The sequence below is a fragment of the Triticum aestivum genome, chromosome 3D, assembly GCF_018294505.1.
Source record: "Triticum aestivum cultivar Chinese Spring chromosome 3D, IWGSC CS RefSeq v2.1, whole genome shotgun sequence".
NCBI lineage: Eukaryota > Viridiplantae > Streptophyta > Magnoliopsida > Poales > Poaceae > Triticum > Triticum aestivum.
The window spans coordinates 256,859,005-256,875,873 of NC_057802.1; the positions used below are offsets into that span (position 1 = coordinate 256,859,005).

The window sequence follows — 16,869 nt, forward strand, 5'->3', positions numbered from 1 at the left end:
AAAGGGTCGGTCACATTACGGGTATTTGTCCTCACCTCATTGCCGAGGGGGGGCTAACCCATCTGCAATATGCCGACGACACGATCCTGATGGTAGAAGGCTCGGACTAGGACACTACACATCTAAAAGTTCCTCCTCCTATGTTTTCAAGAGATGTCGGGACTGACCATAAACTTCGCAAAGAGTGAAGTAATGGTGCTGGGCTATTCCGTTGAGGAGTCTCACCGCATAGCTAATCGACTTAATTGTCGACTTGGGTCCTTCCCGACAACCTACCCCGGCATGCCGATTAGTGATTCCCGGATCCAGGAGAAGGACCTCCGTCCTACAGTGGCCAAGGTTCAGCATAGGGTTGAGCAATTACAAGGACGGTGGCTTTCGAAGGCGACGAGGGTTGTACTTATCAACTCCTCCATGATTAGCCTACTGATGTACCTAATGGGATTCTATAGTTTGCACGAATCCCGCCATTAGGATATTGCTAAGTACCAATCCCGGTTCTTCTGGGCGGGGAAGGGTGATAAGTAGAAGTACCACATGGTTAAGTGGTCTGAGATCTGCAAACCCAAAGACCAGGGGGGGCTCGGGGTCATTCGTCCAAACAAATGAACATCACCCTCATGTCCAAGTGGCATTGGCGTATCGAGACCGGAGATAGGGGACTATGGCTCGACATTATTCACGCTAAATATTTGTGTGGTCAGCTACTCGCCTTTGCCCCCATAGCAGGCGATTCCCAGTTCTAGCAATCAATCCCCAACTGTTGTCGGTTCTTCGAATAGGATCTTCAGTTAATGTTGGTTCGGGCACCAGCACCTTATTCTGGCTGGACCGGTGGTCTGGCAATAGGCATTTGCTGAACGATTCTACTCGCTCTATAGTACATGTACCCACCCTCAACTCACGGTTGGGGTGGCCCTGGCAGACCTTGGATGTGTGACATTGAGACGTACCTTCGATCCTCAGGAGCAGGTCCGGTGGGAGGAGCTGTTGGAGTGTATCGCCCTGCACTCGCCCTCCCTAGAGCCTAACGTCGTATCTTGGCATCTCAAGCCAAGTGGCTTGTTTTCCACTAAGTCTCTCTATAAGGCACTGTTGGCCACTCCAGGGCCGCAGGAGCTGAATCTCCTTTGGGAGATTAAACTGCCAATGAAGATTCAGAGCTTCCTTTGGCAATGGGTGTGTGGCCGCCTACCCTCGGGTATGGGGGTGCTTAAACGCAATGGCCCTAGTGATGGGCAATGCCCTCATTTGCGACATGCCGGAGGGTACCAACCACATCTTCTTCCATTGTCTAGCCACATTCTTCCTTTGGAGTTGCTTTCGGGATGTGGTAGGCGGGAATTGGTGCCGCGATAACCTCCCACATTTATTTCACGAGGCCCTTAGTTCTCCTTGTGAGATCCGCCCATCCATGTGGGTTGCCATAGGCGCACTAGCATGGACATTATGGAATGTGCATAATAAACTTGTGATCGAGCATGTGATTTCTCAGCATGCGACTGATGCTATATACAAATTGTGTGGCTTTCTGCAGCTCTGCCGACCACTTAGCAAGCGGCAAATTGTGTGGCTTTCTGCAGCTCTGCCGACCACTTAGCAAGCGGCGACGTCGGGACTACATCGACGTGATCATTGTCGGCCTTCATTCCTCTACAGGATCCCTCGCACCTTCGACTCCTCCACCCCCACCTAAGCTGGATTAGCTAGTCATTTATTTCTAGGGGTTTGTTGTGTTGTACCCCTAGCCAGACTTGTTTTGTTTTTTATGGCACTTGCTTCTTTTCTTTGTCCTTGAACTTATGACGTTGTTGGATGCTTGGTGCGGTTGCTTTATAATATAAAGCGGTGGAAAACGTTTTTCATCATGAATATGCAGTTGGAAGAGTTTGACACGTCGAAAGATGCGCACTAGATTTTCCAGAACATCCTAGGCGCCTAACACTGATGTCATCCTACATATCCTTTTTTTTTTGTGAATGGTCATTCTACATATCACGACCCATGATTAGTTGCAGGCGCAGGGAGGGTTCATCCCGCTTCGCATGTTAGACTATGGTCTGCCTCTCCATGTAAGTCTCCGTGCTCTCATCAGTAGCAGGCTTCTTGTCTGGCTGATCGCCTGATCTCGCTAGCCATTTCTTAAGATGTCATCTCTGGACGCAAATGATGTGTATCCGCAGGAAATACATTCGACCTGAAATATTGGGCAAAGTCCGTGAGACAGCTACAGCAGAAATGTGACAATTTCAAGCTTTATCAAACCCCTAAGCCTAAAAGCTGCTGCACTTTTTAAAATGCTGTGAACTAAACCATCTGCAGGTCGGCTCTAAACTTTAGAATGTTCAAAGAAATCTTTCAAGTAAATATATTAAAAAAAAGTTATTACTAAAGATATTTTACTGAATCCCAATAGGTTAACCAAATCACTAGCCAGCCCATACACTTGCATGGGCTTTCAAAGAGAGAAAGGTTCTGAAAAAAATGTAGTGTTACAAGGAAAACTTGTATGAATTAGATATATAGAAAATACTTACAAATACGCTTTTTGATGACTATAACTAAAACATCTACCAGATTGCCTTGGTTGGCTACAAAGCACCTAGAAAGCAATTAGATTCTTTTGATTAATGACTGATTAAGGTATCGCTGGGTAGCTCAATGGTGGGCATACATGGTTGTTACATCTAGTACCTGAGTTCTAATTTCATCATCCACTTTAAGAATATGTTTCCTTTCCTGTTGGTCTATGTCTAATTACTGATTAGAAGGTTTACATGTAAGTGCACTCTTCCAATTCTGTTAGATACTTGCGACTATATGTATTACAATTACGTGATAGCATGATGACCTGATAGTTGTAAGAATGGTTGCAGCAAAAACTTCAGGCTTTATCATATTGCTATCTGGGGTTAGTTCGGAGACCATATCCCAATTGTTATTGCTTAACTGGAATGCATTCTGTCCAGCATAAAATTTACAGAAAATTTTAAATTAAATCTGCACACATGTATCTTATCTGCAGCCATTTTTTGTGAAAGTCTGTCCAACACACAATAATAGACTTAATTGAAATTGATGCACACTGTTCAACATAACATGTATCTCTATATAGGACTTAATACATCCACAATCCTTCATATGAGATCCAAAACACACATAATGCGGATAGATAATTTTCTAGATACATCTTTTTTGATTAACACGCAAATTTGGAACTATTTTCTCATATAAGATATATAAGATAGTAGCTTTACGAGAGACCCAATTGTTAGATGGACAACACTAGTTAGCAGCACCACACGGTGGTCTTCCATGCGGTGGTTTCCTCCCACTCTCTTACATGCAACTATGACACATAAGCATGACATCAGCGAAAGATTCTTTAAAATCCAAATTTTAAAAAAGTTTTATCTAACAAAACCATTAACCCAAATTTGTAACTATTTTCTCATATAAGATATATAAGATAGTAGCTTTACGAGAGGCCCAATTGTTAGATGGACAACACTAGTTAGCAGCACCACACGGTGGTCTTCCCATGCGATAGTTTCCTCCCACTCTTACATGCAACTATGACACATAAGCATGACATCAGCAAAAGATTCTTTAAAATCCACATTTTTAAAAAGTTTTATCTAACAAAACTGTTAACCCGGTTGATGATCCGCTTTCGTCATTAGCTTCCCCGTGGCGAGCTCTTCAAAATGGATCCCATGTCGGCATATTTCTATAACTTTTGTTTCGTCTTTACTTGTCAGATTACTATCACTTACTTGCATATTATTACCTACTTAGTTGTCAGATTGAATTAACTTTGTTACCAGATTGTTGAACGCCGAAAAGATATCGACTAAAAGGTGCAGCACAAGGGTCCGGCGGCGCGGATCTGCCGCCGGGAGGTTGCGCGGTGAGGAGCTGCTGCTAGGGCGGCATGGTGGAGCGACTTTGCTGTGAGGGTGCAGGAGCGCGCCGGAGGCCGCTCGATCTTCTCCGTTCTCCGGCGGGCGCGTGGGGGCTTGGTCACAGCTGGGAACCGAGGTGGTTCATGGCCTCGGGCGGCATTTCTCTAGTCCCTGTTGGCATGGTGCTCGACAAGGATTGGTGTTCATGTTGCGTCCGGTGATCCAACTTTCGGTCGGCGGTTGGCAGATCCAGCAGCTGGTGCTGGTCGGTGGCCTTCGCAAGGTGCGGTTGGCTACTTCGACGATGGGTTTTTTCGACCGCGAGCTGGCTCAATGGTGGTGCTAGGTGGGCGCCGCCATGAGATGATGTGCGGATGAGGTGGTGTTGGGTGCTTGGGTGAAAACCCTGCCTCGGTCGTGGCCGTGACTAGCGATGGGGGCGGTCATGGCCGTCGCTTACATTCTAGTAGGCATCGTTGTTTTGCTGCCATACCCCTCCCGTATGGATCGCTGCAGCTCCGGGGACAACCGTTGATCTTGTTTGATCGGGACGAGGATGGCGCCTTGGTGTTGTATTCCCCCATGGGGGCTTCGTCTTTGGAGCTGGGTACTGGCATGCGGGACCAGTGGAAGACGGCAGTTCTGGTGTCGAGGCTTCTGTGGCAACGATGATGAGGGAGCAATGTTGGAGACATGGTTATGGTTGAGGTAGTCGGCTCTTTTCCGGCGTGTTCGCACGATTGCCTCGCCCGGTTTGTTGTTGCGAAGTCGAAGCTGCGGTGGCGGGTCCCGGTGGCCTACGATAACGGGCAGCAGGTGGTTCGTTCGTTGATCTTCTACAGCGCCAGTCATGCCTAGTTCTTCGTGGTTCTCCTTCAGAGTCGGAGCTGTGTTGTCTGGTCGCAGGTGGCCGTGTTCTGGCGCGGATCTTCATGCATCTTCACACAGCTTCTACAATGTGGGTCGGGTCGACGATCACCTAAGGCGAAGTTGGACTCTTTTGCTCAGGGTTTATGGATGGCGATGACGCTTCTAGTGGAGGGATGATGACGATGACGCCTATATGTTGTCTCGACGAGGCCCCGTCGGAGTGGTGTGCGTGGTGTATCTTATGCGTGTCGCTCAGCGGTGGTGATGGCTTTTGCCCGGTTCTCCATAATTAACTAGGCAATCTGGTTTTCACTCGGGTTTCCCCAATTACCGAACAACTCTTTTCTTCCTAATGAATGCTGCCATTTCGAAAGAAAAAAAAGAACCTGCCCAGAGCTTCCGACCCCGCCAGTGTGTAGTGACTTTGGGCCCATGGCCAATGTATCTTCCCTGCCCACTTACCCCTTCATGGGTGGACCTATATATACCTTTCCCCCTCCTCCAATCTAGGGCTAGCAAAGTAGAACTAGACATTAGAGCCTTGTGGGATTCCTCCATTGTGGAGATAACTCCTCTCATGGAGAAGAAGGCCTTCTCTTGAGGGGAAGACTCCATAGGAGTATCAAGACCTCCACTTGTGGAGAAGTCCGTTGAAGCGTCAAGTTCTCCTTGTCCTCGGACTTGGGGAAGCACCCTAGCTTGTTGTTAGAGTTGTGTCGAATATTATTGTACAAGGTAGGTTACAGTTGGACTTGTAGTTGTATTGTGTAGATAGGATATGAAGTCGTGTCCAAGTAGGACACTTGTATCCTAGGCCTCTCATATATAGCGGGGGTAGACACACGATGTAACCTATGCCAACATAATAGCACAGGCACGCGGGGGGAGCTGGTGGTGTGTGCCGGCGCCCGGGCGGCCGAAGGTGCAGTATTGTCGCGGTGTCATGGGGAGGAGCGCCCGTAGTCAAGCCCCGGGGATGTAGCCATGATGGTGAACCTCGTTAACAAATCTTGGTGTCATGCTCATGTGATTGCTTGGTCCTCGAATGATCGACGGCATGCCTCGGATTTATTTTAACAAGTGGTATCAGAGCAAGGTTACGAGGAGGCTGCGGATCGTTGTTCTAGAGGAAGCGACGAAGACCAGCGGATGGTCATGGTGAACGTGCGGGTTTGCACGATTTCAGGAGGACCTCGGCAACGTTTGGAGATCGCCGCGTATGAAGCGATTGAAAGCGGTGGCGACGGGATCACGCAAGTTTTCGACGGAATCGGCTACAGCTGGAGTCCACTAGATTTGACCGGGTCGATCGAAGTTGGCGACGCTCACGGATTGGCTGCAGTGACACACGGCGTGGCATCGCAAGGCCACATGCCCAGGTGGCGTGTGTAGGCATGACCCAGGCGAGGCATGGCCCAGGAGCCAGGGTTGGTGCGCGTGCGAGGTGGCAGTAGTGGGGCTGACAAGATGGCTCATCGCTGCCTGCAGGCCGAAGCGCTGGACGCAAGCGAGTCAAGGGAGCTGCTGCTGGCCGAGGCATGCGTTGCCGTTCAAATAGATGGCAAAGGGCACGTGATTTGTTTGTGAAAAAAAGAGCTACGCAACGGAGACTGGTGCTATCCATCGGAGGGAAAGATAGGGAAAGCTAATTGACCTAAAACCTACAGGAGCACGTGGTGGTGGAGTTTTGGATATTTCATTGATCTTCACACTGAAGTGCACGGGAAGGCCGTGGTGAACTTTGGCTTTTATTTCTTTTGTACATGCTTGTGTACGAGGATGGTAGCATGAGGGTCTGTGGTGCATGGCGAGGATGGCGATGTGCATATAAGGCTCGGAGGAGTCTGGAGCGCGTCGTGACAGGATCTTGTAAACACAGGGCGTCAAGGCGCATAGTTGTGCGAGGCGGACACGACACAGGGTGGAGCATGGTTGCAGTCGGATAATTCGGCTGGGTCGGACTGGATTGTCTGATGGACTGACATGGATGTTGCTCAAAGCAGAAGACAGCGGTGATTTCAGCGACGACGACATAGGAGCATGATGCTGATGGTGGTCGACTTCTACGGCGTGGAAACACGTGGTGCAGGCCTGAGGGCTTGTGCAGCTTCGACAAGACTATGGTGCATGGTTGATTCACATGAGAGCTTGAAGTCGACGGGGCGCGGGGTAGCATAGCGCAGCTACATGGAGTCATGTTGAAGGTGGAGCTGCAGTCTAATGGAAGATTTCACTCTGTGCTGATGGAGGGGCTACGGTGTAAGATATCACTCGGCATCGGTCGGTGATGATCAGTGGTTCTCTGCAGTGAGGGTTGTGGCAGTGTGGGCTAGCTACCCGGGAGACTCGACCGGGACAGCAGAGGCTCGACTGCTTGATAGCGGCGAGGCGTGCGGTAAGCACGGGACACAGCGATAGGCCAAGGCACTGGTGGTCAGACAAATTGTGCAGGGGGTGCTGAAGCAGTGTTGACGAGTATCGGATTCAAGTTGGTGACTGGATCTATCGGTGCCTGAAGATGGAAAGGAGTTGACCATGGAGAATCTGAGAAAGTGGCGCAGAGTCTGAAATTGTCAAAAGCTGAGAGAGTACATGGCCCTATATTCTGTTGTGTTCAATGCACATGGCAAAGTGCGGATGACAAGGCAGAAGGAGGCGGAGTGCTAGAGCGGTGGGACATGTCAGAGACAATCCGGAAGAAGGGTGAGACAACTGCGAATTTGACTCAGGGTGACACAGGGCGACGATGAAATTCCTTCAAGTTTCGGACAGACGGTCAAGAAAGGGCGGTTGTTGAGTTCAGGTAACTCTTATATGTGGCGTCCAATATGTGAGTTGTTCATTTTCACGCAGGTCAATGATCGGTGTGTGATGGCGTTGAATGGATTCTTCGGAAGTTGGGAGCACAACATAGAGTAATGAGGAACTTAATTTTGCTTGAGTGTTGACTGAAGAAGACGAGAATGGACTACAGTTGCAGGTGGAGTCACATGGAGTTTGGGAGTAGCAACGAGGCTCATGGTGTATCTGTTGATGCTCAAAAGTGGCACAATCGTAAAAGTTGCTTTAAGCTATGTCAATATTAATTCAAACTTATGATTGGAAGTTACCATGGGATGACTTTCTTCGAGAAGATCTAGATGGATATGAAAGTGGTGTAAGACGGAGCTCGGATGCAAAAGTTGTGGCAAGTTCAGAGATGCTCATGGTGACACCAGATTAAAGAATAGCTTGAAACCCAATTAAGATGGCTTCAAATGGAAGAAGTTTTAACATGAAAATTGTGCACCTCGTCGAAACAGTTGATTTTGATATAAAAAACGTCTCAATCGGAGGTCCTATGCAAAAGTTAGAACCGAAAATGCGCGGTTGCATCAGGATGGCCAGACACTCCGGGAATGATCATCCAGGTTTTGGATTTCTCCGAGAATGGCCGGACACTCCGGGGATGTTAGTCCGGGTTTTGGATTTTTCTGCCGCAAGTTGCAAAAACCGTTTTGGAAAGTTGCATTCCGAGTTAGACCCAAACTAGGATTTTGAACGTGAATTCTAACCTTTCCTTGCCCGGAAAGTCCATCCGCCTCTTATATACCTAAGGGGTGACGACCGATTGAACAACAACACACAATCGCAAACACATCTACAGCTTTTCATCTATGTCTTGTCCTTCCCTCGTTCTTGCTCCCTCGTTCTTCGTGTTGGAGAGCTGCGAACCGCGAGGCTCTAGGGGCGGCTTGACCGACCTAGGGCAGCCCATAGCCGCCGCACTCCCCGACGGGGTCCCTCCCGGGAGTGTAGGGTTTCGGGTCCTCAAAAGCTCTCGCCGGTCGACTTGCGAATCGTGCTTCCGGTGAGACTCCTTCGATGTGAGCTGCGGTGCACCACTCCCGGCGTCGAGGGTACACGTGGCGTGTTCGTGTGCGAACACACTTTTTGGCGACTCCGCTGGGGACTGAAGATCAATCATCATCATCCATCATGTCTGGCAACGACAAGATTCCCAAGCCCTCGGAAATCAACGCCGATAACATAATCAAGCCCAATTTTGAGGAGTTATCGAAGGAACATCGCCAAGCTTATGAGGAGTACAAGAAGGCGCGTGAAGAGAAGGAGATGCAGGAGTTCCTTGCTAAGTTCAAGAAGGATCGCCAAGGCAATATCACTCCGGTTGGAGATATCAAGTTTCCTCCTCTTCATGATGAACAGGTTAGACCCTCTGTAAGTAATACCTTCTCTCCCGAGGTATGGGCTGAAATTGATAGTCGCATTACTGATAGCAATAATCTTTTATACCAAATGTTCTTGGAAAATAGTAATGCTAAAAATAGTATGCCTCAATCAACTAGTGGTAATGTTGGTGTGCCTGTTACCGCAGAAATCCCTAGTCCAACTTTACCTATTTCATCGGCGCCTCCCGTGCTGATGAATTTTTATCCTAGCCCCACAAATCAAATTGTTGCTGCACCCATTAATCCTATCATGAGTATGCCAAGTTCGGTGGTGACGCCGAACCAAACCTTACCTATAAGAGCAAACACTGTTAGATCACTGCCGAATTACAATTCGGCATACATGCCACAATTCACACCTGCAACTACTAACCCTACTCCTATGCTACTGCCACAAGCTTCATCGTCCACTGTGGATGATGGTCTAGCTAATCTTAGAGAGGAGATGGCTAAGATGCTCTGAAAGAATTTTGGAGTTGAGTTACCAAGGAACCGTATTTACCAAAAGCCATATCCAGAATACTTTGATGCAATTCAATGCCCTCCGGGATATAAAATTCCAGATTTTGTTAAGTTTAATGGAGAGGGCACAAAAACCATCTGGGAGCATGTTAGTCAGTACTTGGCACAATTAGGTGAGGCAAGTTCACGAGATGAGTGGAGAGTACGTTATTTTCCTTTATCTTTAACCGGTACTGCTTTCTCGTGGTTTTCTGCGTTACCACCCGGTTCTATTACTACATGGTTTCACTTGGAACAAAAGTTTCATGATCATTTTTATAGTGGTGATAATGAGCTTGTTGTCACATCTTACATCGGTTAGACAAAAGCATGATGAATCGGTCTCCGATTACGTCAAGAGATTTAGAGATAGAAAAAACCGGTGCTATAGTTTGGTGATAACCGAGAGAGATTTGGCTGATCTTGTGCTTAGTGGTTTGAGAACTCACATTAGAGAAAGGCTAGAAGGACATGAGTTTTTAAATATCAACCAAGTCTTGCAAAGGGCTTTGCTCAAGAAAGCCGAAGCAAAGATCTTAAAGAGGTGCATAGATATAAAACTGATCGTCCTAAGATGAATATGGTTGAGTATGATAGTGACCACTCGGACGACGAGGGTGATATTTATGCTGCTGAATTTGTTTGGCCATCTAAGGCCAAACCATTTACTTGCAATGATTTAAAGCCGGTTCATAAGAATCGTGATGAAGAGATGAAATTTACTTTCAACATTGCTAAGTGTGATAGAATATTTGATGCTTTATTGCAAGCGAAGATTATTAGAATATCTCATACTTTGCCGTCGTTTGAAGAGCTAAAACGGCGTGTGTCGTGGTTTTGTCACGGCAGATGTCCCAAAGGAAGGACTTAGTCGTGGAGCCATCGCGACGGGTTAGCTTAAAGGAGTTTAAAGCACACAAAGGACGCAGAGAGTTTATACTGGTTCGGCCCCTTGCGGTGAAGGTAAAGGCCTAATCCAGTTGTTGTGGAATTGCTAGGGTTTCGATGACCAGGGAGCGAATTCACTATGCCTGGCTCTCGAGTTGTTGTTTGTTGTTCCTAAACCGCTGCCGGGTCGTCCCCTTATATACATGGGTTGACGCCCGTCCGTTTACAGGGTCCCGAGGCCGGCTCATAAACGTGTCCGGCTCGGTCTCTGCTCTTTCTATCTTACAACACAAGTTTACATATCAATGTCGGTTTACGTCTATAGACCTTAAACCGTCTTTGGGCCCTGGGCCTTCATAAAGCACCACCGTCTGTCTTCATGGGCTTCAGGTATAGTGAACCATTATGGGGATAACCCGGCCTCTCCTGGCCGGTTTACGCCCAGTAGTAATATCCCCAACATTAGGCCCCAGATTGATTTGAACTGGTTCATGTCAATCTTCAACACATCATCATCTTCACAGAAATCTTGTAAACCGCCATGATGTCATCTTCCAGAATCGTGATAAACCGCCATGACGTCACCTGCTATTAAAAATTGCATATAGCTCACCTTCCTTAATGAGCCTCCGACAATCGAGGCGACAGCTCTGCCGTATATCTAACTTTTGGGCTCCTCGATTCTCGCGCCTGTCACTTATCCCTTTGCCTTTATAAATAGGACCAGGGGGTCTTTCCATTCCCCCCCCCCCCGTGCCTCTTTGCATCGTCTTCTTCCTCGCGCCGACCGAACCTTCGAGCTCTGTCGCCGCCGTCGATCTTCGCATCTGCCTCAACAACGGCCGTTGCATCAACCTGATCGTACCAGAAAGCCGCGGCGCCTCTCCCCTGTTCTTTTGACATTGGTAAATCTTCTACCCTAGATCTTATCATTAGGGTTTGTACTTATCGGAGTTCTTCGTAGTTCTTGGAGCCGTTCTTCCTTGTTCCTCTTCAGTAGTACAAATAGCGAGTTAGATCTGATTTTCCAGTGCCTTTGTAATTAAAACTCCTTTTCCTCACTAGAACGTCTGCTTTGGGTAGAAAAACTCATCTGGAACTATTAAACTGCTTAAGCACCTGCGCTTTAGGTCAGAATATATTTTGATTTTCCAACGCACTGCAGATCTGAAATTACCATGCCAAGCTGTGAAACTTGTTTTTCCTTCACTTATGCATCTTAGATCTGTATCTTCAATACTAGAATAGGCGGTTTAATCTCATAGAAAAATGACGACCCGGCAGGTACCATTAGTCCCCTGTTGAACCGCCAAGCCGCTTTATCTTTGCACATCTCCCATGTCTGATTCCGGTTTAACAATATGTACATATTTATGTCTTCTTCTGCTCTTGCACCGCTTTATACTTGTCCATCATAAACCTTAAACCGGCAATAACTATGTTTCAGCTTTCCATTGAAATGGTCAAACAAGTCTATGAGTGCAACTGGGTTCCTTCTGGGTCACTGAAGAACAATTAGACAGATGTGTCGCAACTGGCGCTTTAGCCAAGAAAGAGGTCATCCACTGGAGGGCCCCTGGTCCGGAAAATCCTCCTGAACCGAACCGAAAGACGGAGAAGTAGCTGTTTTTGTTGACCATCTGGGTCGAGGTTTTAGCCCTCCCAGTTCAAAGTTTTTCCGAGATGTGCTTGCCAGTTTTCAGCTCCACCCTCAAGACATCGGTCCAAACTCTGTGTCCAACGTCTGCCATTTCCAAGTCTTTTGCGAGGCTTATCTTCAAGAGGAACCCACAGTTGAATTGTTTAGGAATTTCTTCTATTTAAACTGTCGCACAGAGTTCACAGATGGACCCAACACTGAACTCGGTGGAATGGCGATTCAAAAAAGGAAGGATGTCAGCTTCCCTCACGCCAAGCTTCACAGTCACCCTAAGGAGTGGAACCAGACCTGGTTTTATTGCAAAGACACATCTCCAACTGACGAAAATCCTTTGCCGGGCTACCGCCCTCACCGTCTTAGCAATACACATCCCTTTCCTCAGAGACTAACTGCAAAGGAGAGGTCCAACTATGCTCCACAACTGTCAAAGCTTAGAGCCTTCATGGCAAACGGTTTAACAGGTGTTGACTTTGCTCGTTGTTGGATAACTTGGAGCATACTGCCCTTAAGCCGACGCCCCGGTTTAATGTGTGAATACACCAGGAGTTTGAAGGACCCTCAACGACACATTGATATTCAGCTTACAGATGTTGAAGTTACTGAGGCTGTGAAGAAGATGCTGAATGAACCGGAGGTTGTCTGTAGCCAGACCGGATTAAGTCCTTTCTGTGTTTCTAACAAACCGCCAACTGTAAGGATCACATAACTTTTTTGTTCTAACTTGCTTCTTTCAAATATTCTCTCAAAATTTTGTCCATCTTTGACAGGGCGATGATCCGTTCTGGAAGAAAAAACCACAGGATAAACCAGCAAAACCACAAGATAAACCGGCTAAGCCACTTCGCCAGAAGACCAAGGTTGTTAAAAAACCTGCCAAGAAGAGGACCACTGCGTCTTCCGAGCCAAATGCTGATGCCGATTTGGCTAATCCGGACTCAGAGGTAGAACTTGACTCTCTTGGTTCATTTTTCATACATCTCATTGACAATGACCCTTATCAGGACGATGCCGAAGGCAGCCAAGCTGATGATGTAGAGGTAATTATCCTTTCCTCCGGTTCTGATCCTCTGCCAACACCGAAAATCCGTCGAGCAAACCGGAAAGTAAAATTTTCTCACCCCCTTGCTCACTTGGACCCAAACTTTCTTTTGAAGACGCAGCAACACGAAGCCCGCCGCACAACCCGGCATAGTGGACAGGTAGTCACCTCAGCCGGTTTACCAAATACTCCAGTCCGGAAACGTCAATCAGAGGTCTCTTACATTCCTGACACTTCTTGTCCCAAGGCGGGTTGTTTCCGTCAGCCTCTTAATTCGTCTGATTCAAATTATCAAGGCACGCCTCACTCATCCTCTGGCGAGTCAACGGCCACACAACTTCCAGCCCTCAAGACAGTTCCTGGGTGAGCTATGCCCTTGATTTTATCCTTGATGTGTTATTTTTATATCTGTTCTTCTCAACGGCCATACTGTACTGATCTTTTATATCTGTTCTTCTCAGTGCTAAACCCAGACCCAGTAAGAAGGCCCGGTTAAATAAACCGGCTAACGACAATACAGCTGTTGAACCGGAGAAGACTCCAGATCTGGAAGATACCAACGCTGACGCCATACTTAATGACCCGCCGTCGCAGGATCATGACTTTGTTGCTGATCAAGTGGAAATTGATCCAATGAGTCAGTCCGATAAACCGACTAGTCCAGTCCGCGACACTAATAAACCGGCAAGTCCAGCTGAAGCCGCTGACAAACCATCGACTCCCGTGAAGGCCGCTGATGGTGAAGAAGATGATATTATGATTACTGGCATTGGCCACACCACTCCTGGCAATCCTGTCGCTTTATCAAAGCATACTGCCAATGACGGGCTTTCTGCTATCGGCAAAGGCAAGTGGAATGCCGATTTATCAAGCCATGCCCACCTCAGCGCTCAAGACATTCATTCTGGCTTCTTGAACCGTCTGTATACAAGTCGTGACTATGAAGCTGGTTTGGTAAATCTGATAAAGGAGCGATATGAGGTAACCGCATAACTGCTTCTCTCTTATGTCCAATTCAAATATCAAACTCCAGTAGCCCCCAAGTGCCGGTTTATGATACTCATCTGAACTGGTACTTTGTAATATCTTGACTTTGCATTTTTAGCCTCCAAGGGTTGGGTTATCTTTTTAAGATGAACCGGTACTTTTATAATACTGTAATTTTCGCCAGTGTAGTCCCCAAGGTCCGGTTTAACTTATAAAGATGAACCGGAACTTTTAGAAGGATACCCATAATGTTACTTTGAGCAAACATACATTAGCCCCCAAGTGCCAAGAGTAATACTTGTATTGTGCTTGGGACTTGTAGAAATTTCCGAGAACAAGCAAATATCATTAGCCCCCAAGTATCAGGTGCATAACTTGTTATGTGCTTGGTACTTCAAATATGTACCGTCAACTCATGATATATCTGTCTCTTGTAGGCTGAACTGAGCAAAAAGGAAACTCAAACCGCCGATCTGCAAGAAAACATCAAGTCCCAGCAAGCCGAAACCTCCAAGGCCAAGGATGAGCTGACCAGCGCTTTAGCCGCTATGAAAAAACTGAAGGAGAGTCGGGCGGATTGGGACACAGAAAAATCTGCTTTGCAAAAAAGAGCCGAGGACGCAGAAGCAGCTCTTAAACCGGTAGTAGATGAGCTGACTGGCGTAAAGCGGCAGATACATGCCATGACGGCTGCTGTGTTTGGTAAACATCCTTGCTTCACACTTTCAACATATCTTCCCATATTTGCCGGTTTACTGATGGTTGTAAATATGCAGGGACTCGCATTAGTCATCTGGGCTCTGACGTACAGAAAAAGCTGAAGGCTGCCTATGCTCTTATAGAGCAGTTATATACCGGCGCGCAACGGATCATCTGTACCGCTTCACACAACAAACCTCCTCCCACTTTAATCAAGGAAACCTTAGAAAGGTTGTCTATGCTGCCTGCCCGGGTAGAAGAGCTAAAGAGGTCTGCTGCAAGGGTAGGTGCTCTGACCGCACTAACCCGGGCAAAAGCATGGGTGCCTGACCTTGATCCGGTGGAAGTGGCTAAAGGCTATCCCAGCTTAAAAGAAGACGGATCCGAATTTGGCAATGATGACCTCCGAGACATAAACCGGGAAGTACGTCCACTGGCTTGTCAACTGGCTGAAGAGGCCGATCTCTCATATTACCAGGCGAGTTATGACGACAAAAACAAACGGGTTGCTGCACCAACCCCTGAAGCGCAAAATCTTATCCCGCCAATCCGCAAGCACACCTATGCCCCTGACATTAAACCGTCCACCCTTATAAGCAATGAATCTGTATTCCAAGCCCTAACTGGGATCGACTGGGCAACCATTGACTTCCAGCCACTGGGTAGAGAGGAAGATGATGAACCGGTGCAAGGTGATCCGCAAGCGTCAAGTCAAGCTGGTGAGGAATCATGATCCAGTGGCCGGTTTAGCCTTCCACGTGCTGCAATGCTTGTCGAGAAACAATTATCCTTTTGGGCACTGAAACGCCTTGTAATAGGCTAGTTAAAATACTTGGTTTGCTATGCCATCGTGCATATTTATTTATGCCTGACACTTGTTAATCCACCATGCTTAAGACATTTGATGTTCATAATCCGTAGCGATTTATTCAAGCTATTCCTGCACAAAAAGATAATCAAATATGAAAATAATTGATACCTGTGACCTTGAGTCATAATGTTGGCTGACCAATTTTTGTAATGAGGGTAATAACCCTAATCTTCTATCATATTGTGCCGGTTTATGATAAAACCGTTCCGGGTTATGATAAACACCCGTTTATTCATATTCAATTCTGGCGACTTATAGTCAAAACCAGACCGGGTTAATAATCTCCGGATTACGACTGATCAGATACTGACAACTTGTAGTTGAAAGCCAAGCCGGGTTTAATGAACGCCGGTTTATCAAAACATTATAAATGTCATCAAAAGAGAAAAAACTTGGCAAATAAAAGCATACGAAAAAAACTTGTAGTCGAGGCTTTTCACGGGCTGCCAGGCCCCAAATTCGAGGCTTTTCATGGGCTGCCAGGCCACTGAGTTAAACCATTTCACAAAGCCTTTTAAGATGGTCCTCAATCCTTAACCAATCGTCGTTTTAACTTTGACAAGTTCAGGGTCTTATCATATTGACTTTTCGAAGTTCGCCGGGTCATACCAGGTTTACCTAGACGGAGTGACTTACATAAAAAGGCAGGCTAACACGGGGTTTTAGGTGTATACACCAGGCTTCCAAGCCGTGGCTTGATAGCCTATTACAAGTGTAGATTCTTTGTTCATTGCGATAGCAAAGAATCCCCAAGCAATATTTTGAGCTATGCTCAATGGGTGCCTATGTTTGAGTTGTTCTTTTGCAACACTCTCTTTGGCCCCGAAGTAATTTGGCTTTGAGCCGATCAAGAGGTGTGACTATGGTTCGAATACGACCAAGCCCCCAAGTGATTTTTCTGGTGGCTTTGCGCCGATCAAGAGGTGTAGCTATGGTTCCAGTACAACCAAGCCCCCAAGTGATTTATATATAAAGCTTTATAAGCTGAGTCAAGGTGTAAACCGGACGCCGCTTTATGAACAGAAGCCCCCATGCAACCACACATGAATAAGAAAAACAACAGATACCCCGCTTTAGCTGAGGCTCCGGTTTATTATATTGATCTAATATATACATTGTCATAACTATGTACATAAGCAGAGCCTATGGCTCAGGTATAGTAAGGCCGAAGATGAGCGATATTCCACGGCCGGTGGGTCTCCTCCTTCGATTTACGTGAG

At 47.0% G+C, this 16,869-nt stretch overlaps 1 protein-coding gene across 1 annotated transcript in view; it reads right to left on the reverse strand.

The window, feature by feature from the left end:
* Positions 1–1,808: 1,808 nt before the first annotated feature.
* The window catches only part of LOC123078348 (uncharacterized), a 59,040-nt gene continuing 43,979 nt past the window's right edge, over positions 1,809–16,869 (reverse strand). Inside the window, exon 8 of the mRNA XM_044500828.1 lies at positions 1,809–2,197. Coding sequence (XP_044356763.1) covers positions 2,132–2,197 — 66 coding nt within the window. The 3' untranslated portion in view covers positions 1,809–2,131. The remainder of the gene's footprint in view (positions 2,198–16,869) is intronic.